The 22191-nt window shown below is 55.6% G+C and overlaps 1 protein-coding gene across 8 annotated transcripts in view; it reads left to right on the top strand.

The window, feature by feature from the left end:
* Positions 1 to 22191, top strand: part of CHD6 (chromodomain helicase DNA binding protein 6) — a 58238-nt gene that overhangs the window by 13153 nt on the left and 22894 nt on the right. For 3 of the 8 annotated variants that reach the window (XM_021416967.1, XM_021416962.1, XM_021416966.1), the window contains 20 exons: positions 1652 to 2148; positions 4992 to 5139; positions 5585 to 5734; positions 7309 to 7374; positions 7834 to 7892; positions 8231 to 8348; positions 9575 to 9661; positions 9945 to 10094; positions 10396 to 10517; positions 11074 to 11317; positions 11764 to 11940; positions 13780 to 13923; positions 14723 to 14978; positions 15508 to 15718; positions 16089 to 16284; positions 16655 to 16819; positions 17511 to 17690; positions 19047 to 19157; positions 20226 to 20428; positions 20827 to 21029. In XM_021416967.1, coding sequence (XP_021272642.1) covers positions 1652 to 2148; positions 4992 to 5139; positions 5585 to 5734; positions 7309 to 7374; positions 7834 to 7892; positions 8231 to 8348; positions 9575 to 9661; positions 9945 to 10094; positions 10396 to 10517; positions 11074 to 11317; positions 11764 to 11940; positions 13780 to 13923; positions 14723 to 14978; positions 15508 to 15718; positions 16089 to 16284; positions 16655 to 16819; positions 17511 to 17690; positions 19047 to 19157; positions 20226 to 20428; positions 20827 to 21029 — 3487 coding nt within the window. The remainder of the gene's footprint in view (positions 1 to 1651; positions 2149 to 4991; positions 5140 to 5584; positions 5735 to 7308; positions 7375 to 7833; positions 7893 to 8230; positions 8349 to 9574; positions 9662 to 9944; positions 10095 to 10395; positions 10518 to 11073; positions 11318 to 11763; positions 11941 to 13779; positions 13924 to 14722; positions 14979 to 15507; positions 15719 to 16088; positions 16285 to 16654; positions 16820 to 17510; positions 17691 to 19046; positions 19158 to 20225; positions 20429 to 20826; positions 21030 to 22191) is intronic. The other 5 variants (XM_021416968.1, XM_021416964.1, XM_021416965.1 and 2 more) reach the window with 4 other exon arrangements.

Raw genomic sequence — 22191 nt, 5'->3', positions numbered from 1 at the left:
GCCCTTATCCAGCCTATCTGAAGGTGCCTGGTTTTGGTGTCCCTGTGTTCTGCTGCTGCCTGTGTGAGCCATATGTTGCTCGGTCCTAAGGCTGCTGGTTGTGGCCCTCTCACTGCGCAGCAGCTTCGGGCTGTTCTGGTGGCAGATGTGTACTGCTGGCTGCTCCCAGAGCTCTGCTGTGACCCACCTGGCAGGCTCTGGTGACAGCTGCCTGCGGGGTGCCCTGTGGCCAGCGCTGGCCTTGGGGCATACAGCCCACAGCACTGCCTGGGGCTCTGGTGGTGCTTGGAGCTGGAGCAGCTGCTGGCAGCCCGGGGCAATGGAGCAGGAGAAGGATTCCTGCCTTGTGCTCTCCTTCTCAGAGATTTTTGACTTTTTGCTGTTTGTTTCTGTGAAGCTCTTGCCTTCCTGTCACAGCACCCTTTGCGGCAGGCTGGGATGTCTCCACGTGCTGACACCAAAGCAGTGTGCTCATGCTCAGTGAGCAACAGTGCCTGGAGCACGTGTGCTCCTCTCCAAGACTTCTGTGCAGTGTGAGAGGTACAGGATGCCCTGCAGCCTGTGGCCATGTGTGGATGTCCCGCTGCTCAGGCAGACGGCATGGAGTGATGGCTTTCTGGGAAGAGCTGATGCATGAGAGGAACCCATTGCCCATGCCCAGCCATCGTAGTTCAGTGTGGGACTGAGTTTGGCTCAGGAGCAGCTCGCCCTCCTGCCATGCCGGGATGCTGGAGGCTGGCTCTCTTATCTGGTACCCGTGCTTGGCTGTTTTTCAGTGGAAAAGCAGAAGGAGATCCATTCTCATGGGGTCTGCACGCTTTGTAGCTAATCCAGTACATTGTTCCAGCTGATCCCCAGCTTGGGCAGCCTGCAACGTCTGAGAGGTGCAAAGGCTGCGGCTGAGAATGACCCTGTTGCTCAGTCCCTGGGCTTGGAGGCAGCACCTGTAGTGCAGTGTTTCTCCTTGCAATAAAAAAGTTTCTCAGCTGCCTGGGAGCACAGTGCCACGTGGGTATCAGTGCTGTGCTGCCCAGTGGCGGGGCAGCCTGGCAGGGCTGCTCTGTGTCACACAGTGCTTCTGCTAATCTGAATTAGAAGTGAGTGCGCAGAGTGCTCTGTGCTTGGACCGCTGTGAATGGGTTCCAGCCTCAGCCTATGGGATGTAAATATTTACAAGCCCCAGCAGCTCTGGAATACCCAAGGAGCTGGATGAGACTGGAAGTCCCAGGGCTGCCAGAGACTGCTTCAGGATGGGTCCTGCCCTCAGGAAGCAGCTGTCCTGGCACGGGGCAGGAGGATGTGGGGTGCCAGGAGGCCTTGGGCCTGGTGCGTGGGCTCAGGGTCTCTGTAGGGTCAGGGTCCGCGGGGTGCGGCCAAATCAGGGCTGTGCTTGGGGATGCAGGAGAGGTGCCAGGCTGAGATCCGTGGCCTGTCCTGCTGTGCCGCTGTCAAGCAGGACTGGGGCTCCTGCCCATGGAGCTGTCTGCGTGGGGTGGCCAGCAGGTCCCCTGCACGTTGAGGGGCATGGCTCACATAGCACGCTGGCATGGAAAGCTTTGCTGGGTCTGTAGCCCAGCATCACCTCTGCAAATAACTGCTGCTTCTATCTGTGGCATTTGCTTCACACAATTCCTTTCTGTTCTCTCTGCAGCCACCCAGCTTAAAAGTTCTGAGCCACTCCCCAATGTCGGATGCCTCGGACACCTGGGAGTGCAAGGCACAGGGCCCCTTGGCCAGCAGTGAAGAGCAGGAGTCACACCAGGCCACGGCCACAGACGCAGGTGGGCAGTGTCAGTGCCCCGAGGAGCAGCCCGACGGGGCTCTGCTGCGACGGCCAAGTGCCCAGAACGGGATGCAGGACACTGGGGCCGTGGGCACGGGGGTGAAGAAGAAACGGAAGAAAAAGGATCTGGGAGAGCAGGAAGGAGGAGAAAAAGCAACTGTGGAGGTGAAACCAAAGAGGAGAAGAGAGCCTAAAGAACCAAAAGAGCCTAAAAAGGCCAAGGAGCCCAAGAAGCAGAAGGAGCCCAAGCAGAGGGAGGTAGCCAAGAAGCCCCGGAAGCCTCGGGAGCCCAAAGCTCCCAAGGAGCCTAAAGACAGGAAGAGCGGTTCTGAGCCTGGCCCCAGAACAAGGCCCAGGAAGAGCAGGTGGGTGCTGCTGTGACCTGGGCTTGGTGCCTGGCAGGGGCTGTGGGCTCCAGGGGCTGGTGTGGGGTGCGCCCTGGGGATGGAGCTGCCCCCACAGTGGCCATGGCTTGTAGCAGAGCTGTGGCTGGGAGGCCTGAGGGCTCCCTCATGCTGCACAGCTGAACACCACTGCCTCTGGTAATTCCTCATCCTATTAATTAACATCATTGGCCAGAAGAGGAGCTCTGATTTCTTTTTAATTGGGAATGTGTGCAGATAGCAGAGCAGGTCTCAACTGGCATCATTTGATTTACTGTCAAGGACTCGCAATGTTTTTGGAGAGTCCTGTATAAGGCAGGCTTATTGATTGGAGCCGGGCCCTCCTCGTGTGCTGTAAATAACCCATAGGATTAATGTATTTGTGCCAGAAATGAGATTAGTACAGGATCCAGCTCGGATTTTTTCATCAAAACCTTTCTTTATTGGAAGACATCAGTTTGGTAGAGCTTCTTGAAGGAATTTTCCTGGAAACAGTCACCAGAACAGGCTTCCCAGTGTCCACTGCATCCCCCACCTGCTTCCCTCCTGCCATGGTTGTCTGCATGCAGGATGGGATGGAGCCCCAGATCTTCCCTGCCCCAGGGGCCGTAGCTCCTTTGTAGCTCACTTGTGGCTGGAGGAGAAGCTGTGCCAGGGCGTCCATATCCGGGGCTCAAGTGGCTGACACAGCTCCCACAGCAGGCTGGTGGGGAGCTCAACAGGTGAGAGCTGCGCTCTGCCCCTGGTGGAGCACCCACAGCTGAGCTGCACAGTGCTGTGGCTTCTGCTCTTCCTCGAGCCCAGTGCTCTCCGCACAAGGAATGCCTGGCCCCGTGTCGTGGGCTGGTGAGATGTGGATGACAGGTCAAGCAGAGAGTGCCCGAGAGCAGAGAGCAGGGAGGCTGGTCCTAGGGAGCAGGGCTGGAGCAGAGTGGAGAAGAGAAGGATGAGGCATGTGCAGAGGCAGCATTCAGTGCCCAGAAGGATCATCCTGTTCCTAGGAAGCACAAACTGCAGTCTCAGACTCAGAGCACCTGCAGGGTCAGCGCCTGCTCTTAACCCTCCCTGTTTCCAAAAATCGGGATTTCTGTTTGCTCTGTGTGGCCCGTGGGCCAGCCAGGCGGTGTGGTCACCGTGTCCTGCAGGATGGGTGAGCACGCTGCTCTCCCGGAGCCCGCACCTTGGCGCCAAGCCCAGCCTGGCCTCGTGCCCGGCTCACAGGGCTGCTGTGGCCTTTCCTGGCAGGAGGCTGAACTGGAGGCCTCAAAGGCAGCTTGTTTCAACCTTTGCCAGAGGTGAAGGATGCAGCTGGCAGCCTTTTCTAGTGCCGCCTCTGCTGTGCCCATAAGAAACTGCCGTGTGGGTGGTTTACACACATGCACCCAGTGGTGGAACCTTGGGGTCCAGGCCAGCGGAGGGGAAGCTTGGGAAAGAGCAGACCTTGGAGGCCGGGGTCCAGCTGTTGTCCAAGAGCCTGCTGCCACCTGACAGGTCCCTTGGTTGCCAGCAGTGCCTTCACACAGTGCTAGAGGCAGCCTGCGACAGCGTGACCTGCCTGCTGTGGCAGCAGCCTGGTTGGCCAGGCAAGGAGATGTGGTGGGGTCATGCCAGCTGCAGTCTGGGGGCCGCTGTCCCTGCTGCAGAAGGCGAGGCAGGGCCTGTTATGAGCCTCTTGGATGGTTGCCTTGGCCTTTGGCTCAGCAGCCAGCGAATGAACCCACCTTAAGCAGGAACAGGTGCTGGCTGCAGACACCCCGAGGCGGAATGGAGAGCCTGCTCCCAACCGCGGAGAGGGCTGGGGACGTGGGGCACCAGTGCGAGAGCTCTATGCCAAGCAGGCGACTGGTGGGGCGGGCGCTCCATTAGAAGGGAATGATTGCTGGGAGTCCTCTAAGTGGCAGATAATGGTGGCATAATTTCTTCTAAATTATTTCTAATCACAGCCAACTACTGTCTCATGAATGGAGCAGTTGTTAATTGTGACTTGCAAATCAATATCTCTGGAGTTATTGCTCAGGTGGAAGCAGTGCTCTCCGTGCATTTTCAGGGCCTCTAATTGAACTGCTACTACACAGCCAGGTCAAATTTGGCCTGAACAGCTGATTTTTAACTGTGTGGCTTTTTCTTGCCCCAGACAAGCATGATTATCTCACGAAACGGGGACAAAACCTCAGCAGGGCTTTGAAACCGATTGTTCTCTGCAGCTGTGCAAGTCTTGGATGTGGAGGGGCTGCTGGCAAGAGCAGTAGGCAGCTCTGTTCCCTGGCTTCTTGCTCAGCCTGGGGACAGGCACCAGCTCCTGGAAATCTTTCCCTTAGCAGTGTTTGTTGCAGTGGGTAAGGATGACTGTGCCCCCCAGCTGGGTGGGGAGGTGCTGGCCTGGCTTCTCCTGGCTCCTTACCCCACCTCTATCACAGCATTCAGCCTGGCTCCCAGGCCCCAGGAGCTGTGCAGGCTGGCAGCTGAACCCCATCTCCAGCAACCCGTGTGGTGCTGCACCCCACGTCAGGGGGAGTCCCCAGCCTCCATCTGCCCCACGCCAGGCCGCGCAGTTCTGGTGTGCTGGAATCAGCTGGAAACACCTGATGGTGGTCAGAGAGAAGGTACAAACTGCCATCATCACTGGCTGTGCTGTGCTGATACGCCCAGTGCTGGGGGAGGCCCTGGGAGCCCTGTGCTACCCTTGGGAGAGGAGGGAAGAGGAGCCTGGAGCAGAGCCCGGTGCAGGTGCCTGCTGGCTCCGCCCAGGACCCCAGAGCAGTGTCTGACCATCAGTCTGTCCTGGCACTAAGGAGGAAGGTCTAACTGTTGGTCTGTCCTGGCAGCAAGGAGCAGGGGCCCACCCCCGTAGAGAAGAAGAAGAAAGGGAAGAGGAAAAATGAGATCCCAGTAGACAGCTTGGATTTGGATCAGGATCTTCTGAGCACATCAGTGCAGAGCCCTGAGGAGTCTGCGGAGTCAGCTGACAGCCAGGTATGGCCAAAACCCTTGGCTGGCTGGGGAAATCCTGGCTACATCCTAGTGGGAAAAGAGCTGGGCACTGTCCTCTGTGCCTGCTGGCAGTGCCCCTCCCCAGGGTGGCATAGGGAGGCTGGTGAGCGTCTCTGCAGGACTCTGCTGCGTATGGCTTCGGGGCCAGCAGTGCAGCACAGGCAAGGTGCTCTGCTCCAAGGCACCGGTGGAGACCTCGCACAGGACTGATGGCAGCTGCTCTACCTGTGGCAGCAGTGCAGGGGCTTACCTCCCATGCTGGCCTGTTCTTTCCCACCACCACCACCCCATCTGTGCAGGGGATCAATGGACTGGGGATCAGGCAGCCCTGGGGCTCTCTCTCCTCAGGCTCCCATCCCCACACCAGGAAGGGGAGGTACCTGGGCTGCCTGTCTCCCCATGACTACCTCTTGCATCCCATGCACAGAAACGCCGCTCTGGCCGGCAGGTGAAGAGGAGGAAGTACAATGAGGACCTGGATTTCAAGGTGGTGGATGATGATGGCGAGACGATAGCTGTGCTGGGAGCTGGGCGAACCTCTGCACTCTCCGCCTCCACTCTGGCATGGCAGGCAGAGGTAGGGCTGGAGGTGGAACTGTGCTGGTGGGGCTTCCTGCATGTCATGGTGTGCCAAGAGTGTCACTGTGGGATTCGAGGAAGTGTTAGGATCCCTGTACAAGGATGAGGCAGCAGTGTACATTTAGGAGTGTGCCAGCAGGAGGTCTCCGTGCACAGAAGAATAGGAAAGGTCCAACCTACCTCCTCCTGCTGGGAGAGTAAGGCCCGTGGGACATGTCCTGTAGCTGGAGGTGTCCCTGAATGCATGACCACCCCACTGCCTGTGCCCACCTTTGTCTCCTGTCTCTGTAGCTCTTGCCCTTGGAATTAACCCAGTATTTTGGCTGAGCACCAAAGGTTTTGTGGGTGCCAGGTCATCACTTTCTGCACACATTGCCACTCTTCATCAGTCCTTCTGATTGTAGAGATGCCCAGCTTGACACCTGTCACAAACCTGCTCTGCTGGGCAGTGTGGCAGGGGCATGGGCAGCATGGCAGGGACCAACTGGAGTCGCCATGGTTTGAAGCTCACTGCCCTTCTTCCTCTGCGCACTGATCTTGTTCCTTGTTCCTGCTGGCCTGTGCACCAGATGCCTGCAGCTCACTGCCTTTCTGTGGTCACTGACAAAGCTGCCAGATATTAATAACGGTTGCTAATTTTTCTGCTCGTGTTCTTGTGTCCCTCTCTAGTCCCTTTTATCAAGGCTTTCTTGTGGATATTAGCCAGACCTGTTGCTGAGCCAGTAAGACCTGGCCTGGTGCCCCCAGCCCTGTCTGGAGGGCTGCCATGCACCCTCAGGACGTGTTGCCCTTTCCTTCAGTGGCTGCCTGGGGCCAGGTCCTTGCTAGGCTCCCACCAGTGAACTCTTCAAGTGAGATTTTCAAAACAGCTATTGGGAATGGATTGCCTGTGTCAGGTGTCTGTGCTTCAAGCCTGCTTCTCATTGCATTTAGTCTTGGACACCCAACTCAGTGTGCCCAGTGTGCCACAGTGTGAGCTGTGAAGGGCAGGCATCACAGCCAGGCTGAGCTGAGGACCTGCTCTGGGCTCTTGCCAGCAGGCTTGGCCAGGCCTGGCCATAGCTGCTCCTGGTACCATGACTGACCCAGCCGGACAAGAAGAGAGCCCTGAGGCCCCAGAGCTGCTCTCCCCATGGCCTGAGCTTGTGGCTTTCCTCCCTGGATCCTGTGCCACAGAGCATCACCAGGAGGGCCTCAGGCTCCCCGCTTTTTTTGTGCCTATGATCTCGGGGCTGGGAGCAGGATGGTTCTAGGACCGCTTCCAGCACAAGTTTGTGGAGTGGGTGCCATTGGTGGCCATCAGAAGGTCTCTGCAGCCTCAGGGGGGGATTTCCTCACAGTAGGCCCAAAGTCCCTCCTGATCCTGTCCCCTTGCATGTACTGTGACCATGGGCAGGTGGCAATGATGGAGGGAGCACCTTCCCTCCATGAGTCTCGGAAGAGAAGCTCTCAAGCTTCTGCTGCTTTTCTGGGCTAGTGAGCTTTCAGAGGAAAAGCAACTGCTCTGTGGCAGAGTGATGCCAAAGACCAAGCTGGGAAAACAGCTGTTTGCTCTCCTTCCACTGTCCCCAGGAGCCTCCAGAGGATGATGCCAATATCATCGAGAAAATCCTTGCCTCCAGGATGGTGCAGAAGGAGGTGAGTGGCAAAGATGCCAATGGGACTGGAGGTCCCTGGGCAGGGGAGGGAGGATTCCTGGCTGTCTTTGTGCATCAGGCACAGGAGATGTAGCAGCAGTCCATGTTTCTGTGCTATTCCCTGCACCTGTGCCTTGCAAGGTGCTGGTGGGGCATGCCCAGACCATCACCTCTTTGGGCTGGGAATCAGTGTGGTTCTTCTCCTGCCCTGGGCACCAGGAAGCCTCTGGAGAGGAGTCAGACCTGGACCGGTCCCCGGGTGTTTGAGTCCCTCATCCTCAAGGGTGATCTTGCACTGTGCTCCACCGGGCCACTGAGCCTTGGAGCAGGCACCATGCCATGCTTGGCCATCATTGCTGTCTGTGGGACTCAGCCTGCCTGGGGCCCATGGCTGGGGATGCCCCCCTCCGTGTTCTGCACAGGGTCTGGGCGCCACTAACTTTCCTTCCCTTGGTTTCAGACTCATCCCGGAGGCCTGACGTTCGAGATGGAGGAGTTCTATGTCAAGTACAGGAACTTGTACGTGCAGTGTTGTGCTCTGTGCTGCAGTGGCGCACACTCCATGTGCAGGAGTGTGGTCGGTGTGCTCTCACCTCTGTCTCAGCCCCAGTTGCAGCTCTGACCTTGCTGCTGCTGCCCTCCTGAGCCAGGCCCACGCTGTGGGAAGTGGGGCAGCCACCGCAGCTGCAGTGCTCAGTCTTTTCCATGGCTTTCTCTGGTCTGGGGCCCCATGTGGTGAGGCATGATCTGGGTGTTCTGTGAGTCTCTGGGAGCTCCTTGCTTGTTTGTGTGGTGGATAGGATCATTGCCTCAGTGCCTCTTTAGTCACATTTTTTTTAATTTTTTTCCCTCTGCAGCTCTTACCTGCACTGTAAGTGGGCAACTCTGGAGGAGCTGGAGAAGGACCCCAGGATATCCCAGAAGATAAAACGCTTCCGAAACAAACAGGCTCAGATGAAACATATTTTTACAGAGGTGAGAGCTGAGTGCAGCAGGCAGCCATTGCCTTACTTGGCACAGCTGGGCCAGAGCTGTGGCTGAGCAAGCCATGACAGTGCCCTGAACACCCCTAGTGTCACCAGAGGAGGTATGGGCAGGGTGACATATGGCCCTTGCTAGACACTGGCAACCCTGGAAGCATTGCTGAATGGGAAGGAAGGCAACACATAGTGCTGATGGTGCTTTCTGTGTTCATCTGGGGAATGTGCCTGCTTGTAGTGGAATGGAGATGCTCGTGGTGGAGTGGAGGAGAGAGAGACCTATAAATACCTGGACGTAGGGCCACTGCTGCCTCCTTTGCTATATAAGCAGATTAATCTTGTTTAATATGGAAGGTGTTCTATCATTTATCTTGCTGTTCCAAAGATAGCTGTTGGATCTCCTCGAACTGTCCCTTAGAACTGTAAACTGGGCTGGTAGGCTATGAACGTTTCTCCATGGATGTAATTGCAAACCCAGGGGAGTGTGTCAAATTTCTCACTCCTGAGTCTGTTTGGGACTATCCCAGGATGCAAAGAAACAGCATATGTTGGATGCATTGTTCCACTGACAGTTTAATAAAGAGCAACTACTCTTTCCTGTGACTAAGCTTTGCTTGGGGAGCTGTGAGCACAGAAGCCTATTTTTTCTCATTCCCAAGCCCTAGACACCTCTCTCCAAGGACAACTAAAGCCCACTCCTCCCCAGGCTTTCCTGGCATGAGAGTAAGCCCTTGCCTTCTGAGCAGTTGCTGCTGGTGTCTGCTGAGTTGAAAGTGGGGAAGAATAGAGAGACGGAGGGAACAAGGTGCCATCCCTTGTAGGGGAATTGGGGTCTGTGAGGAGTCGGCTGCAGAGACCCAGGTAGTGCTATGTGTGGTTCTGGTCTGTGGCAGTCACAGCTCCGGATGCTTTATGTAAGCTGGAGCACACAGCTCAAGTCTTTGTGCCTCGGGGCCAGATGGGCTAGAGCAGACAGTTCTGCCTCCCAGCAAGGGCAGCACAGGGCCAGCAGCTGCTCGAGTGAGGCCTTTGCCTTCTGCAGGGCTTCTGCATCCTCCCTGCCCAGAGACAGATGTCACGTACCTGTGTCCATAGGCACTTGGTGCGCCGTGCACAGCAAGCAATGTGCTGGGGACAGATGTCCCACAGTTGTTTTCTCATGCCCACCATCTGTTTAACCCTCAAATCACCGTGAACTTACCTCTGCTTTTGCTGTCACAGCCTGATGAGGATTTGTTTAACCCGGACTATGTGGAGGTAGATCGAATTCTGGAGGTGGCTCACACAAAGGACCCTGACACCGGAGAGGTAAGTGGCTGCATCACTCACCTACCCCAGAGAGGGAGGGAGGTTCAGCAGGAGGGCTGGATCCAGCACACGCATCGCATGTCATCTCTCATCAACTTGCCTTTCCAGCTTTGCACAACTCAAACGCTACTTCTGGGGTCCCCCCGGCACCGGGGTAATACAAGGGCCACTGAGCATTGCAGTGACTCAGTCTCAATTGCAGCCTGTGCCTGTGCCGTGGGGCTGAGCAGCCGTGAGCCCTGCACTGGTCTACAAGGTCTACAGGGTTCTCTATGTGCTGCAGGAGGTGACTCACTACCTGGTGAAGTGGTGCTCGCTGCCCTATGAGGAGAGCACCTGGGAGCTGGAGGAGGATGTCGACCCAGGGAAGATTAAAGAGTTTGAAGCCCTCCAAATCCCTCCAGAAATCAAGCACATGGTAACGTACCCAGAGGTAACGTACCCAGCTGGCAACTGCTGCCCTGGGCAGGAAGGGGTTGTTGGTGTTTTCCCAGGGTCCAACAGTGGTCACCTTCTTGTCCCCGCTGCTTCAGTGCAAGCCCAGTATCCTCCCCTCTGGAGGTGTTAGCTAGTGAGATTTACGGGTGGGATCCAGAGGCCAAGACCTCTCTGTGAATCTGCTGAATGACTGTTTTGAAGCATTGTCCTGGTGCACAGTCCCAAAATCAGGGGCTGGCCACACTGGACATTTGCCTTTTCCTCTTCATGAATCTTGCTCCTGCATTCTTGCCTAGGAGCGCCCAGCATCTGAGTCCTGGCAGAAACTGGAGAAGTCCCGAGAGTATAAGAATAGCAACCAGCTGCGGGAGTATCAGCTGGAAGGAATGAACTGGCTGCTCTTTAACTGGTATAACAGGTGAGGAGGGGCTGGAACGCTGGGCTCCCATGAGGGGCGCTGGCACATGCCTTTGTGGGTGCAGAGTTGATAAGCAGGGGCCTGACAGCAGCTGCTGAGAGCTGCCAGTGCTGGAGCTGATGGGCAGTGGCCACAGCAGCTGTGTTTGTGTTAGCCTTGCAACTGAGTCTTTGGGAATGTTTCTCTGTGGTGATAGTATGGGCTTAGCTATGGGTCTAAAGTACAGCTGATTTTTGGTATTGGTCAGGCTTCTGATGACCCATTTTTGTGGCAGGAATGCAGAAGCATACATGTTCTCAGCATCAGCAGGTGTTGCTCACAAGCTAGAGTGCACCCAAAAGGCAGCTTCTTTCACACTAACTTCGAGTCCATCATCTGGAAGAGGTTGGATGGTCTGGCTTACCCAGACCAGTTTGGGCCACTGACCTGATGTCCCCTACACCACGGAGTCAGGTGTGCATGGAGGTGACATGCCTGACATCGCATTGAAGGGCTAGTGACAGGGTGGTTCCTGCCCCTGAGGGCCACATTAACCTGTCCTTGCCCATATCTGCAGGAAGAACTGCATCCTGGCTGATGAGATGGGGCTGGGGAAGACAATCCAGTCAATCACCTTCCTCTCAGAAATCTTCCTGATGGGCATCCATGGCCCTTTCCTCATCATCGCCCCCCTCTCCACCATCACTAACTGGGAGAGGGAGTTTCGCACCTGGACAGAGATGAATGCCATCGTGTACCACGGCAGCCAGATCAGCCGGCAGATGATCCAGCAGTATGAGATGGTGTACAGGGACACACAGGTGACTGATGCACACAACACTCCCAGGATGTGTCCTCCAGTTCTGACTTCCTTTACTGGGGAGCACTGAGTTGCACATGGGGCTTATGGTGGTCTTTTAAGACCCCTTTGGTGGCATGGGCTCAGGGTGCACTGTGTATAAGCAAAGAAAAGACCCAATTCAAGCAGAAAGGGGAAAATACAGCTGAGTCCCAGCCGCAGCTCTTGTCTAGGCCTGATTTTTTGTCTTGAAGCGGTGCCTGGTTTGGAGACATGCGGTCTGCAGCCAGCATGGAGGCTTGCAGGAACCTGCCCATTGCTTGAGGGAGGTGAATGTGGGAGAATCCCAAGTAGGATTTAGATGCTAACATCGTTGTGGTAGCTGGCTTCTGTGGACCTACAGGATGTGTGACAGTGTTCTGCTGCCCTGCAGGAGTCAAGCACTGCATATGGTTTATGTCTCTGTAGGGCAACCCTCTCCCTGGGATCTTCAAGTTCCAGGTGGTTATCACCACCTTTGAGATGATCCTTGCCGACTGCCCAGAGCTGAAGAAGATCCAGTGGCGCTGCGTGGTCATTGATGAGGCACATCGCCTGAAGAACAGGAACTGCAAGCTGCTGGAGGGGCTGAAACTTATGGCCCTGGTGAGCACGTCCTGCCCAGGTTCATGTGAGAGTAGGGTGGGCCAGAGGTGGCCATGCCAAGCCATTAGATGTCTCTGCCAGCTGCTTAGTCCCAGGGCCAGAGCTGAGATCTCGCTGTCTCAGAGGGGAGGCTGTTTGGGACCCACTGAATTGCTAAAGCAGCAATAGGGATGGAGGGCCCTTTGATGGAGGGGGAACTGTTGACCTGTGTGCGTCACAGTATCCTTTGTGCTGGAGTGGAGTACTAACCCACATCTGGATGACTCCTCCTATGTCCTTCCATCTGTGTGCACTCCCTGGCAGAGCACTAGCTGGCCACACAGCACAGCTTTAGGCTGCTTCAGCACACAGAGGTAGTGGCTGACCTTGTAACCTACAGTGAGCAGGGCTGCCATGTTTAAGGTGTTCTTTTAATTCTGTGCAAGCATGGGACCGGTCTGTGCCAGGGATAGGGGTGCTGGACTGTCAGTGATGAAAAAGGGATTATTGAGCTGCTTAGGGAAATGGATTTGTATGTCCACCTCCTTCACAGCTGTTTGTTGAGCAGAGGGCCATCAGGCCTATTGGCCCCATCTGGAGTACTGTGTCCAGGCCGGGGCCCCCAGCACAGGAGGGCTGTGGAGCTGGTGGAGCAGGTCCAGAGGAGAGCTATGAAGATGATCAGGGGGTTGGAGCACCTCTCCTATAAAGAGAGGTTGAGAGAGTTGGGCTTTTTCAGCTTGGAGAAGAGAATGCTCCGGGGAGACGGCATTGCAGCCTTCCAGCACTTGAAGGGAGCTTACAAGCAGGAGTGGGACTGACTTCTTACATGGTCTGGTAGTGATAGGACGAGGGAGAGCGGCTTTAAATTAAAAGAGGCAAGATTCTGGTTAGATGTTAGGAAGAAATTTTTTCTCAGAGGGTGGTGAGGCGCTGGAACACGTTGCCCTGGGAGGCTGTGGATGCCCCATCTCTGGAGGCATTCAAGGCCAGGCTGGGTGGGATCCTGGGCAGCCTGATCTGGTGGTTGGCAATCCTGCCTGTGGCAGGGTGTTGCTACTAGATGACCATTAAGGTCTCCTCCAACCTAAGCCGTTCCATGATTCTATGACCCAGCCCTACCCAGCTGGGTTACACCCACCTGTAGCTGGTCCAAGCTCCAGAAATTATTAGTCTGATGTCTCCAGTGTTCCCCCATCCCTGCTGTACCCCCATGACCTTGTCTCCTATCCTTGTGAGCCACCTGGGGCTAAGGGGGTATGCTGTTGTCCTGCCTTCATAACCATCACCTTCCTTTACACAAGTCCCATGGAAGCCTCCCAACCTTACATTTGCCATTCTTTCACAGCAGGTTACTCTTGAGGAGGTTACCTGCATTAGGTCTAGCAGAAGGATTAGCCTGAGCAATGAGTGGGTGTCCACATCTCTGGCAGTGCTGAGACAGAGCAGCTGGTGAGCCCTGGGAGGCAGCACTCAAAAAAGTGCTCTGATCTACCAGAGAGAATCTTGCCCCTAGGTGCATGGGGTCTTGGGCTTTGTCAGCATCTCTGTCCACATGCCAGCACAGCCCTGCTGAGGGGCTCGTGCCAGGGTAAGGCTGAGCCATGGGCGTAGCATGGGGGTCTCAGCGTTGGCCGTTCTTGCTGCACAACCAGACTGGTACATATCCTGAGGAGATCCTGGGAGCCACAAGACAGCAGCTGGGTCAGTGCTGTGGCCAAAGAGCCACTCTGGGGGTTCCTTTGCCTCTAGGTCAGGTTGTGCACTTCTGGGGCTGGAAGACGACGAACATCGTGATCTTGGGGCCCTTTGGACCTAACCAGCGGGTCAGCCTTCATCCTGTTTTCTGTGTACACCCAGGAGCACAAGGTGCTGCTAACAGGCACCCCCCTGCAGAACTCAGTGGAGGAGCTCTTCAGCCTCTTGAATTTCCTGGAGCCACAACAGTTTCCCTCAGAGACAGCCTTCCTGGAGGAGTTTGGGGACCTGAAGACAGAAGAGCAGGTACCTAGAAGAGTTAGGCTGGTGACTTAGTGCAGATCACTGAGACACCTGGCACACACTCAGACTTTGTGGAAGTGAGCACCACCCCTCAGTGCTTAAAGATCTGCTCTTTGCAAGGTGCAGCGCTACATGTAGTCCCTGGACTCAGCCAGGGGAAGCAAAACTATGACAGAGGCCATAGGCCAGTGCTGCTTTGGAGAGAGGAGACCTGTGCCATGCCAAGGGCAGGGTCTGCTCCCTGCCTAGCTCCCCATCGCCCCTTGCATGATCGGGCAGCTCAGTGCACCCACTTTTCCCATCTTGTCTGTCCAGCAGGAGTGTAGGGTGAGGAGGAAGTCAGTGACTCCATGTGTCTGTTGTTCTGTCAGGTTCCCCTGAAGAACTCTTCTCCAAAGTTCCCCTTGAGCATGGGTCATGGGGAGCAGCACAGTACCTTGGGTTGCCTCAGTGCTCTTTGAGTGCCTGACTTAAGTGAAGATTGCAAAAGATCATCATCCTAGGGAAGCAGACATGGACGCATGGAGCACCCATCAGCTGCGATTGAAGCCCCCGGCTCTCCTGCAGCAGACACATGTATCCAGGGCTGCATGCAGCAGAAGTGTGCAGAGTTCATGGCCCATTCACTTGCCTGCTGCAGGGAAGCCAGATCCTAAAGTTATGCTGTTTGTCAGAGCAGCTATTTCAGGGCCATTTATAGTGGGTTTCCAACCTGGAGAGGCTCTAGTATTGCTGGCCTTTCTGCTGTTGTCACCATGTGCTTGCCATGCAGGGCAGTGAATCTCTGCTCTTGCTCTGGCAGGTGAAGAAGCTGCAGTCCATCCTGAAGCCCATGATGCTGCGGCGGCTGAAAGATGATGTAGAGAAGAATCTGGCACCCAAGCAGGAGACTATCATTGAGGTGGAGCTGACCAACATCCAGAAGAAATACTACCGGGCCATTTTGGAGAAGAACTTCTCCTTTCTGTCCAAGGGTGCCAACCAGCACAATATGCCCAATCTCATCAACACCATGATGGAGCTGCGGAAGTGCTGCAATCACCCATATCTCATCAATGGTGAGGGCTGTGCACCGGTGGTGTGAGGATTGGGTCTCACTGCAGTGTTCACTTGTCGCTGCCTGCAGGGCTCACTCAGCTCTGGCCTTCTGCCTGCAGTGATCTGCCTTGGTGCCCTCATGGGCAGCCCAGCTCCCCTGCAGTGGTGCCTGCTGGTGAGCGCTGCCAGCCTCAGGGTCCTACCAGGCTCTCTGTGTACAGCTGTTTCAGGGGCATTTTAGAGTGGAGTCTTCTTTATCATTCCAGTGTGGCATTTTCTGCCAAGAGCTGGTGAAAGCCCTGAAGAAGTAGAGTTGGAGGAGTGGAGGGGATTTTGGCTATCTCTAGCCAGCCTCCCTAGATCTAGTCAGATGCAAGGGTTCTGTTCCTTGCATGGTGGCTTGCTGTTGCCCTAGACAGGAAGCTGGGATCAACTTCACTGCCAGCCTGACCAAGAGCTCACATCCCTTGGGGTTGGAACTAGATGACCTTTAAGGTCCTTTACAACCCAAGCCTTTCTATGATTCTGTGATCCATTCTCACCTGGCAGGTGCAGAGGAAAAGATACTGGAAGACTTCCGTAAAACGCACAGCCCTGAGGCACCAGACTTCCAGCTGCAGGCAATGATCCAGGCAGCTGGGAAACTGGTGCTCATCGACAAGCTGCTTCCCAAGCTGATTGCTGGTGGGCACAAGGTGCTCATCTTCTCCCAGATGGTGCGCTGCCTTGACATCCTGGAAGACTATCTCATTCAGAGGCGGTTAGTACAAGCTTCAGCATTCACCACAGCTCCTCCATGTCTTATTCATTCTGCACTGTAGATAATGGAGTGGAAAAAGCCCAGGGTGGGGATTTTGTCATTCTATGCCCATGTACTGAAGGATCTGAGTTACAAGTTACCGCTGATGGGTGTGGAGACTCCAAAGCTGGGCAGCCTGACCTGGCCATTTTGCATTGCTCAGGGCTGGTCCTAGGAATGACCAGGGGGAGATAGGACCTTCCCTTGGCCCTAGTTTGGGCTGACTGCATGCACACGCACAGCCTGGAGGAAGGAGCAAGAAGGGGTTTGTAGCTGTAGCCAGGTCAGGCCCTGCCGTGACCCTGCTCTCACCTCTTCCCTCTTGGAGCAGGTACACCTACGAGCGAATCGATGGGCGGGTACGTGGCAACCTGCGCCAAGCTGCCATCGACCGCTTCTGCAAGCCTGACTCGGATCGCTTTGTCTTTCTACTGTGCACGCGGGCGGGTGGGCTGGGCATCAACCTGACGGCTGCTGACACCTGCATCATCTTCGATTCAGACTGGAACCCACAGAATGACCTCCAGGTAACAGGCCGGGCGAGGCCGGATCATACAGGTCCCACAGCATGGCTCCTATTGCCCTGAGCAGTTGGAGAGGTGTGGGCAGCAGCACCTAGCTGCTCTGATACGGTGTGCAGCACTTGGGGAGCCGGCACACATCGTGGGGGAGCTCCCACTGTGGCTTTAAAAGCACGAGTGGGCAACACCTTGTAGTGGTGGGTCCGTCTCCTACCCCAGCTCAACCACAAGTGCTCAGTGAGGGGTGCACCGCGAGGTGGGAGGTGACCATGGCTCTGGTGGGTGAGTAGTGGTTGCTGATAGGGGTACCACAAGCCTAGCTGTCTCTGTCATGCTGGGCTCATGATGTTTAAGCCAGTGTCCTCCTCTCTCCCAGGCTCAAGCTCGCTGCCACCGGATTGGGCAGAGCAAGGCAGTGAAGGTCTATCGCCTCATCACCAGGAACTCCTATGAACGGGAGATGTTTGACAAGGCCAGCCTGAAACTGGGCCTGGATAAGGCTGTGCTGCAGGACATCAACCGCAAGGGCGGCACCAACGGGGTAGGTTGGCTATCAGAGCGGGATTCAGCAGGAGGCTCTGAGAGAGAGTACGTCTCCTTCCCATGCATCCTGTCCCTCTGTTTCCTCTGGGCAGCTGTGCAGGGCTGTGTCCCCACATGGGGCTAAAAGCCTCAGATTCAGGGTGGGAAGGATCTCACCTGGGCTCAGACCATACGGCTTCCTGCAGCACTGGGTGCTGTCACAAGGGCACTGGTCCATTGCTTGGTCAGATTGGCCAACATCCCCTGCCTGTCTGTCCCACTCCTACCACAGCTGAAGAGGCCAAAGCCTCTCATGAGAAGAGATGCGGGCTGTACTAGCAGCTCACCCAGCCCATTGCAGCCATGCAGAGCTGTTTTGTGAGCATTGTGCGGTATTGTGCAAAGCAGAAAGGCAGACTGGAGAGAGGAAGAAACTGGGTAACTCCTGGAAGAAGAGCAAGTGACTGCCAAGTTGCAGCAGGCTTCTGGGGCGGGAAAACCCAGTCCCACACACTCACACTGATGCTGTTCACCCTGGCATGCTGCCCCTGCACTGTCACAGGGTTTGTGGACACATGGTACTGTGCCTGGTTGACACGGACTGAAGAAGTCCCTCATGCAGCAGGAGGTCTGGGTCAGAAGAGCCTTATCCCACAGTGCTGGTGCCCAGAGCAGCTGGCAGGGTTGGTGACACAGTTGTGTTTGGGCAGGTCCAGCAGCTCACAAAGATGGAGGTGGAGGACCTGCTGCGGAAGGGTGCCTATGGTGCTCTCATGGACGAGGAGGATGAAGGGTCCAAGTTCTGCGAGGAGGACATCGACCAGATCCTCCAGCGCAGGACGCAGACCATCACAATCCAGTCCGAGGGGAAGGGCTCCACCTTTGCCAAGGTGTGTCATGCTCTTCTGGTGGGAAGGAAACTGCCTCATGTAGAGGATGCTCTGAGGGGGCATAGCTCAGTACTGTTGGCCTGGCCTCTTCCCTGCGTATGGCCGAAGCTGTGTCCACCTGAAGGTCAAGCTATGCTGCCTCTCCCTCCATGCCCAGGAGTAAGACCTTGTTGGAGCATGGAGACAGCAGGTTCTCCTGTCTCAGGAGGTCAGCAGAACAGTGAGGATGGGGCTGCCAGCCTGAGTGGGTTGAGAGCTGTGCCAGCTTGGCAAATGTGCGCTTGCAGTCCAGAAAGCCATATCCTGGGCTGTGTCAAAGGAAACGTGACCAGAAGGGCGGGGAGGTGATTTTCTCCCTCTACTTTGCTCTTGTGAGACCCCATTCTTGTGAGTACTGCTTTCAGCTCTGTGGCCCCCAGCACAAGAAGGACACGGAGCTGCTGGAGTGTGTCCATAGGAGGCCACGAAGATGCTCAGAGGACTGGAGCACCTCTGCTATGGAGACAGGCTGAGGGAGCTAGGGGTGTTCTGCCCAGAGATGAGAGGGCTCTGGGGAGACCTCAGTGCAGCCTTCCAGTAACTAAAGGCCTAGAGGAAATCTGAGGAGGGACTCTTTATGAGGGAGTGATAGAACAAGGGGGAATGGTTTTAAACTAGAAGAGGGGATATCTAGATTAGATATTTGGAAGAAATTCTTTCTTATGAGTGTGATGAGGCCCTCACACAGGCTGCCCAGAGAAGCTGTGGGGACCCCATCCCTGCAGGTGCTAATCTGGGCTGGTCTGCTGCTGTTTTCTTGCTGTTCTGAACACCGGTGCTGCCTCAATATGATGCTTTGCTGAACAGAAGTACAAGTGGTAGCCGAGGCTGCAAGTGGTGTGGGAAGGCTTTGTGGTACCTTCAGCGCAGCCCATCTCTCTGGCCAGCCTCACACTTCTACAGTAGGACCTGGCTCTGCAAGAGGACGCCTGGGGAGGTGGCAGGACCTGGCTGCTGGCCTCCATGATGACAGAAGCTGTGTGCTGCCACACCATGGGGAGCTGTGTGCCTTGGGATCCTGACAGCTCCACCAGAGCAGCCTCCTGCAGCCAGCTTACAGGAAGGAGTCCAATGGGCAAGCTCTGTGCTACGCTCTTGGCTGCTGTCCATGGGAGCCCCACAGGTGGCACAGCCCAGGCTCAGTTTCCACCGGGCCGGGCAGGACTGTAGAGGAGAGAGGTTCAGCTTCCTTAAGCAAACAAAGAGCCCTCTGACATGTGTCAAACATAGGGTGTAATGTGTTGGGGATCTCTTCTGGGGAAAGCACATCTGGAGAGCACAGCTGCAACCTGTTCACTCACCTTCTCTCACTCTCAGGCCAGCTTTGTAGCATCAGGCAACAGAACTGACATCTCCTTAGATGACCCCAACTTCTGGCAAAAGTGGGCCAAAATAGCAGAGCTCGATACCGACACCAAGAATGAAAAGGTAAGATCCAGCTCATGGCATGTGAGCCCCACAGCTTGTACAGAATTGCCCCACATTCACCCAAGTCTGGGAGGTTCATCAGGGGCTATGTAGTTCATGTTTAGTCTCCAAGTTGTTCTTCAGCCCTGATGGAGCAAGTGGGGACAGGTTTGAATTGTGCCACTGCTTTATCCATCTGCGTTTGCAGCCCTGCTGTCCTGCCTTCAGGCTAGTGATGGGAACAAGGAATAAAGCCAGGTTATCCAGCGGCCCTATTGCTATGTCTCAGCAAGGGGATGTGGTCTGTGAATTGCATGATCCAGTGATCTTGCCTACTGCCCTGCCTGGCAAATAGGCTCCTTCCCAGCAGGGACCATGGGGAATGTGGCAGCTGGAGCTCCAGGGAGACCGAACTTGGCTTCCCCTGACCTGATTGCAAAACTGCTGGACCTTCCCCATGCACCTCTACAGAGCATCTCCCAGGGTAATATCCTTGTTCTCGGCCCTGCCTGCTGTGTGAATGCTAAGACGAGCTGCGAGCATGCTGGTGACTCGTATGTCTGGAGGCAGCACAGATGGGGCTCCTGCCCTGAGCTGGGCTGACGATGACATGGATGCATTTGTCAGGGTGATGGGAAGAAGAGTCGTATATACCATTGCTCCTTGCTGCCCCTTCTCAGTAGCTGCCTTTCCTCTTCCAGCCCACCTGCCTCCCCTTCGACACAGCAGTTACACCACCTTCAGCGCTGCTTGTCGAGGGATTGCTGGGAGGGCCAGGAGTGTGATTCAGAGCTGAATCAGCTGCTGAGCATCAGCAGTTTGAGCTCTGAGGGCCTGATTTTCAGCCTGTGAGCATTCAGGCTGAATTCTGTGCTGGCTAGGAATTGTCTTGTGTGCAGGCAAAGCCACACAAAGCAAATGTGGGGCTGGGATCCTAGTGGCAAGGTGGTGACCAGCCCCAGGGCCGGGAGCTAGGAACCAGAGGTGTGAGCGGAGCCAGGGAGCAGCAGCAGGGAGGACTTACTGTGCCATGATGGAGGGCAGGTGTTTCTGCCCACACCTGAGTGCATTCCCTCTTTGTCCCCATAGGAGAGTTTGGTCATCGACAGGCCCCGTGTGCGGAAGCAGACCAAACATTACAACTCCTTCGAGGAGGATGAGCTGATGGAGTTCTCTGAGCTGGACAGCGACTCGGACGAGCGACCCACACGTTCAAGGCGCTTCAATGAGAAGACGCGGCGGTACCTGCGGGCTGAGTGCTTCCGCGTGGAGAAGAACCTGCTCATATTTGGGTGAGTCTCACCCCTCCTTGAGACCACAGCCATGGCCTCCAGCTGCCACAGTCACTTTCTGTCCATCCTCAGCAACGGATGCCCAAAACAGTGTTCCCTTCTTCTCGCAGTGACCTCCCCAGTGGTACCTGGACTCCTAGGCTCTAAGCAGACATTTGAGTGGAAGGGGAGTTTAAGGGGCAAAGCATGAGCTGACAGTTGGAGCTTCCAGAGCCTGCTCCTACCTCCAGCCTGTTCAATCCTGTGCAAACTTCTCCCCATCTCTGCTCCCATGATGTGGGGATGTAAGACCCCTGTCGTTCAGAGCTGTGCCCCTGTGTGAACTCCCGGAGGGTGGTGCCGATGCAGTCTCTAGCTGCACAAGAGTGTTTATTGTGTCTCTGTTACTGCTATTCCAGCTGGGGACGATGGAAAGATATCCTGACCCACGGGCGCTTCAAGTGGCACCTGAACGAGAAGGACATGGAGATGATTTGTCGAGCACTGCTGGTTTATTGCGTCAAACACTACAAAGGGGATGAGAAGATAAAGAGTTTTATCTGGGATCTCATCACACCAACAAAGGACGGCCAGAACCAGGCTCTGCAGAATCACTCAGGTATTGCGTGTTCTCTCTGCCATTGCACCAGTACCTGTTTTTAGCGTGCCTTGTGCAGGGCTAGGCTGAAGAATTGAAGGCAAAACCATCTGAAATAGCCAGGAAGCACTTGTGATTGAGCACAACAACTCTCTCATCGCAGAGAAAGTGTTTGCCATGGGACTGACCTCCACGCAGACCTCAGAGACAGCAGCAGGGGCTGCCTGTGTGTGGGAGTGCGTTTCATGCCTCCTAATCCTTGTTTGGCTGTGGCTGATGTGGAGAGAGCCTTCCAGTAGGAGCAGAAATGCCACCCCACTTTTGAGAGGGGCCTGCAAAGTTTTATCGTTATGCTCTCAGGGTTTCCCTGTGCTGGGGGACACTGCACAGTGAACTCATGAGTGTTGGTGACCAGGTGAACATGTTGGCTGGGACAGTTGTGAGGGTGCCTGGCTTTTCCTCAGGGCACCTTAGGATGTATCACACAGGGACCTAGCGGTGCCAGCCCAGCCCAAAGGCTAATGTTGGATCTGCCTGGCCCTGGCCTTGCAGCTGCCCAGTTCCCTGGAGATGGCAGGGGACACTGGCAGTACACTCTGTGCAGTTGTCTCATCCCATGTCACCAGCTCTCATCACAGTTCTTGTCCCAGACACACTGCTCTGCAGTGCCTGCCCTGGTCGGTGAGGGTGCAGTGTTGATGATTTGTCATGAGATGCTGCAGTGCAGAATCCTGCTGAGATGGTGCAGAACCCTTTATCTCAGGTTTGGCTATGCCCTCCCTGTTGAGAGGACTAGTGCATGTATATGTGAAGACTGAATACCTGACATATCACACCATGTGTTCAGGTTTTATTTGCATCTGGATTCCGTTGGGCTGAGGCTTCCTATGTGTCCTCAGCTTCTGCTGGGGTCCAGCAGAGCCTTTCCTTGCTCTACTCTTCTGCTGCCCCTCTGACTCCCAGGGGAATGAGGCTCTGCATACTTGCCCCCGTGCCTGCGATGCAGCATCTGCTCTCTGTAGAAGTCCCTTGTACCACAGCAAAGTGCCATCATGCAGCCACAGTGGCCTTTGTCTTTCCTGGTACGAAGCCTCTGCTGGCTCCTTGGACCAGCTGGAGGGTTGCAGCCTGAGACACATGTGCGTGTTCCATCTCAGAGGACTCTGCACCAGGCAGCACCATGCCT

Source organism: Numida meleagris, chromosome 19 (genome assembly GCF_002078875.1).
Source record: "Numida meleagris isolate 19003 breed g44 Domestic line chromosome 19, NumMel1.0, whole genome shotgun sequence".
NCBI classification, from domain to species: domain Eukaryota; kingdom Metazoa; phylum Chordata; class Aves; order Galliformes; family Numididae; genus Numida; species Numida meleagris.
The sequence above is the reverse complement of the archived record's forward strand: the minus strand, read 5'-3'. Positions and strand labels throughout refer to the sequence as shown.